Source organism: Bubalus bubalis, chromosome 11 (assembly GCF_019923935.1).
Source record: "Bubalus bubalis isolate 160015118507 breed Murrah chromosome 11, NDDB_SH_1, whole genome shotgun sequence".
In the NCBI taxonomy this organism is placed as follows: Eukaryota; Metazoa; Chordata; class Mammalia; order Artiodactyla; family Bovidae; genus Bubalus; species Bubalus bubalis.
The window spans coordinates 58171547-58175938 of NC_059167.1; the positions used below are offsets into that span (position 1 = coordinate 58171547).

Genomic DNA, 4392 nt, shown 5'->3' on the forward strand with positions numbered 1-4392 from the left:
TATATAAATTGGGGAGTGGATCAATAGAGGCTTCCTGTAAGGAGTTGAGTGCCAGCTAAAAATATAAGGACTTTCAGAAGTCATAGGTAAATGAGTTGCCCTTGTAGTGCATGAGCCAGATAATCACTGAGGCACTGGCAGAAATTTCCCTCCTGTCTTCCTACTGCCTGCCACCCTGACAGCCACACAGCACATGGACTGCCATTTCCGGGGAGGCAGCAGTGCAGCTGTGGAAGCCACCTTAAGCTGGCAGAAGGAGAGGTCAGCAGAGGGGCCTGAAGTGTCAGTGGAGGGGAAAGGAGGCAGAAAGATATATCTTCCCAGCCAGGGAAGGTTCTGAACAGGCCCAGGTGAGGGACCAGTATAGGTCTCTACAGCCATGTTCTTCCCCTGTGCTCTGAAAATGGGAGTTTCACATCCTTTCCAACTTATGTCTAAATCCTAAATCACATCAAGAACCATGCCTTCCCTCCCCTCACCCAACCATTCATTCAATCAGCCATCAAATCGTTCTGCCAAAACTTCACATTTCTCATTGGCCTGTCTCATAGAGCTCTTCCTCCATTTTTTGCTTCTCCTTCTGGGTGGTTTTCAACCTTGGATACACATTGGAATTACCTGGGGAGTACTTGATGCTTGACTTCCATCCCAGAGATTCTGATTTAAATGGTCTGAAATATGGCCTGTGTATCATGATTTTAAAAAGCTCTCCAAGTAATTCTAATGTACTTACAAGGTTTAGACTCATTAGTCTTAAAAATAATGTGATCAATGTTCCATCTAATTCATTAAAGGAAAGAGAGCACTGCTAATCATGTTCATCTGTTTGTCAGGAAAAAAATTAAAAAACTTGAATTAGAACCATAGGATTTTAAGTAGATATTTGGTTAGGATTGTTGTCTATAAAGAGTTTCCAGGGAAGAAGATGAAGATGGCAGTGGCCAGGGGATGGTCCTGTGAGACTGAGGGCTATAGAGGGCAGGGTGAAATACGGTATCTTTGGGAGCATGGACAGCTCCTACATCATGAAGGACGTGCTCCCAGGGCCCTACCCCAAGGCCCTAGAAGAACAAGTAACCATAGCCAAGAAGTATAACATACAGGTGGAAGATGAGGAGCCCTGGCTGGATGATGGCATAGGATATGGCAACTACCTGAAGTTCCCTGACAGTTCACAGCAGGAGAGGGATCCATGGTGTGACTGGGACCACCCAGACCTGATGTTGAACTGGGGTGAACCAAGGCTCTGGGACCTGGGTGTGTGTATCAGAAAACGTATGGATGCGTCCTCCATGCCCGTTTCTTGGAATCTCACATGTAAGCAGCTCCGCAGCTTCACGGCCTTCATGACATTCATGTTTTGGATGTGGGGAGAATTATACCACTCACCTGCCCATGTGTGGAACCAAAGCTGCATCCTTATACTGATCGGCAACTGGAAGTGGTCTGCAATCCCACCACAGAGAGAGAGCTGGTGGTTCATCATGAGATCTGGGGAGGCTTTGTTCCCCGTAAGTGGCTCTCTCATCCCTGGAGATTGAACCTTAATAAAATTCCTAATGAAACTTAGTGCTGTGGAAGTAAAAAAGAAACAAAAAGAAAAAAGAGGTTCTACTTCAGTGTGGAGTTGTAGAAGCAAGTCCAGAAGGAGGCAGTATGTGAATACTATGGTGGCAGCATGGACTGAGTATTTGTGTCCCCTTAGAATTCATTCATTGAAATTCTAGCTCCCCATGTAATGGGAAAAGCAGGTGGGGCCTTTGGGAGGTAACCAGATCATGAGGGTGTAGGCCTCATTCATGGGACCAGTGAGAGACCCAAGAGCTCTCTCTCTCTCTCTTTCTGCCCTGTGAAGATACAATGAGAAGATGGCAGTCTGCAACGTGGAAGAGGACCTTCTGTATCCATTTGATTTTAGTATCTCCTTATTGTTTAAGCCACCTGGTCTATAACACTTCTGTTTTAGCAGTTCAAGCTAAGACACGTTATGACAATTAATCAAGGAAGTTAGCATAAGGGAAGGTGAGGAGTTGTAAGCAAGCATTATCATGTTGGATTTATCAGGAGAATGCCTGCCCAGGCTTTTCTAAGAAATTTTATACAATTTAATCAGTTCATGGGCATGTGGACAAAGGATAGCTTAATGCACTGAACAGTGACAGATAGTTCTAAGAGCAGTTGATCGCTTTCTTCAGATATCCAAAGGGTTGTGTCATAGAATGAAAATTAGATTCTTTGGAGCCAGAAGAAAGAATGAGGGTCAAAAAGGCAGTGCTTCATGGAAACATATATTCATTCAATATAAGGGGAACACTTATCTTTTCAAAATGCTGCCAAGTAGTGAAATGGGCAGCCTCAATGGGTAGAGAGATTCTTGACTCAGGAAATATTAAATCAAAGACTGAAAAATCTTTTATTGGTTATTCTGTTTGTGAGAGATGGGTATATGTGAGAGACATGGTAGGAAGAGGCATGGTATCCACAAGACATTGCGATGTAAATACTCATGTTTAAACATGTACATATGTGTAACACACATGTATAGAACTTAGACTTTCCTTTATTAAAAAAAAAAAATAAACCTTGAAATGAGAAAAGAAAATGCAGCCAAGGTTGAGGCCTGGATCCCATGGAAATCAAGGCCTGTGTAAGAGTCTTTCTTCTCATCTTCATTTCTTACACTGCTCACTGCCACTTAGAAAAAGTGGCCTAGAATAGGGTCAGCAATCTGCCATGTACATACAGAGGAGGGGCTTGGGCCAGCCATCAAAAGACTGAGGCAGAGTGCTGTGTGGACTTGATACTCTCTGACCTTTCTGTTCTCCTGCTGTGCATGAACCCTGTTCTTTGACCCTCAGGTCTCTAAACAATCATGGTGCCTTTCTGTTGTGCACAGCTGACCCCTGCCTTCACGGTGTCTGCTGCAGAATGCCATCCTAATGCTCTCATGTCCATTATTTTGTCCTCTCCTCTCCAACCTCCTTTCTACCAGATTCCCTCCCAAACTTTCCCATCTGTTTAATCTCCAAATATAATGACCTGAGAAATTTATGTTAGTGTTTTGAATTGGTTCACCTATCCTTGGGAATCAAGAAAATAAATGGAGGTGTTCTTGGATATGTGTGGTGGATTTGGAGGGTAGAGGTTGGTGTGTGGACCTGCAGAGAACTTTTTTCTTGTCCTTAGTTCTAGGGCCAGGCAACCTGGAAGCCTATTTGCAAGGCTGCCAAATTTTGATTTAATTTATGGGTACTGAGATGAAAAGTGTTATCCTTCTTAGCTAGGTATTTCTTTCTTTTGTAAAACTGGGCAAGTTATAAACATTGTTCCAGTGATAATTTCTATGCACAATAACTACAAAAACATTTCTCATATAAAGTTCAGTTTTAGTGTGGAAGAGAAAGTAAGTATGGCACATTTCCAAAGTAGCAGAAGGAATATTTGCAGGAAGACCATCATCTGTTTCTTGTAATGAACACTCACCCGTACAATACCCAGGGGCCTTAGGGTTTCTTTAAGAATTTTATTTCAGTAGTGTGCTGTAAAAGAATAAAACTGGGAGCTTCTTTTTCTTGAAGTAAACATAGCAAGATTTTCTTCTGTCTGGGAAGACTTTTTTTTGGTCCGGGAAGATTAAAAAAATTTTTTTACTGGTTTTTATTTTTATTGCATTTATTTATTTAAAGTACCTTCATCTTTATTCCTAGGTGGTACAGTGGTAAAGAATCTGCCTGCCAATGCAGGAGAATCAAGAGACTCGGGTTTGATCCCTGGGTCAAGAAGATCCCCTGGAGGAGGGCATACTGACCCACTCCAGTGTTCTCTCCTAGAGAATCCCATGGACAGAGGAGCCTGGTGGGCTACAGTCCATAGGGTTACAAAAACATGACTTAGCAGCTGAACAACAACAACTTTATTTGGGAAAGGGAGAAAGGGAATTCTGGGTCATCACCTGCCCCACTCTGCTCCATGATCTAAACATGTTGTCCCCAATCCCTCTTTCTTTCTTGGGTGAGGGGAGATAACCAGGTGGGCGTGGGCATCGGGAAGTAGTGGAGGACGAGTGTGGAGGAGGGAGGGTCATGGGGACTCCAGTACAGCAGGGTCAGTTAACATTGTGGTTGCATGCAGTGCCAGGGTAGGAGGTGGGGTGTTCCAGGAGGGGCTCACAGGAGGATGTCAATTACACGTGTGTGAGTCCAGGAATTGCAGCGGGTGTTGACCTGCTAGACATTTTGTTCCCTTCTAACCTGCCCTCCCATTTGCATTTCTAGAGTGCAGCTTGCCTTATCTGTGGCCTGAGGAGGTATTCACCCTTTTAGGCTGCATGGGGAGAGGAGGAAGGCCAGGAGTCAAGGGTAGGAGCAAAGTCGGGGGTGGCACATTGGCAGG

At 44.0% G+C, this 4392-nt stretch overlaps 1 protein-coding gene across 1 annotated transcript; it reads left to right on the forward strand.

The window, feature by feature from the left end:
* The first annotated feature begins 335 nt into the window (after positions 1 to 335).
* Positions 336 to 1541, forward strand: LOC123328312 (NADH dehydrogenase [ubiquinone] 1 beta subcomplex subunit 8, mitochondrial-like). Its single transcript, XM_044925539.1, has one exon. It carries the CDS (start codon positions 1008 to 1010, stop codon positions 1539 to 1541), a length of 534 nt encoding a protein of 177 aa, XP_044781474.1. The 5' UTR covers positions 336 to 1007.
* The last annotated feature ends 2851 nt before the right edge of the window (positions 1542 to 4392 follow it).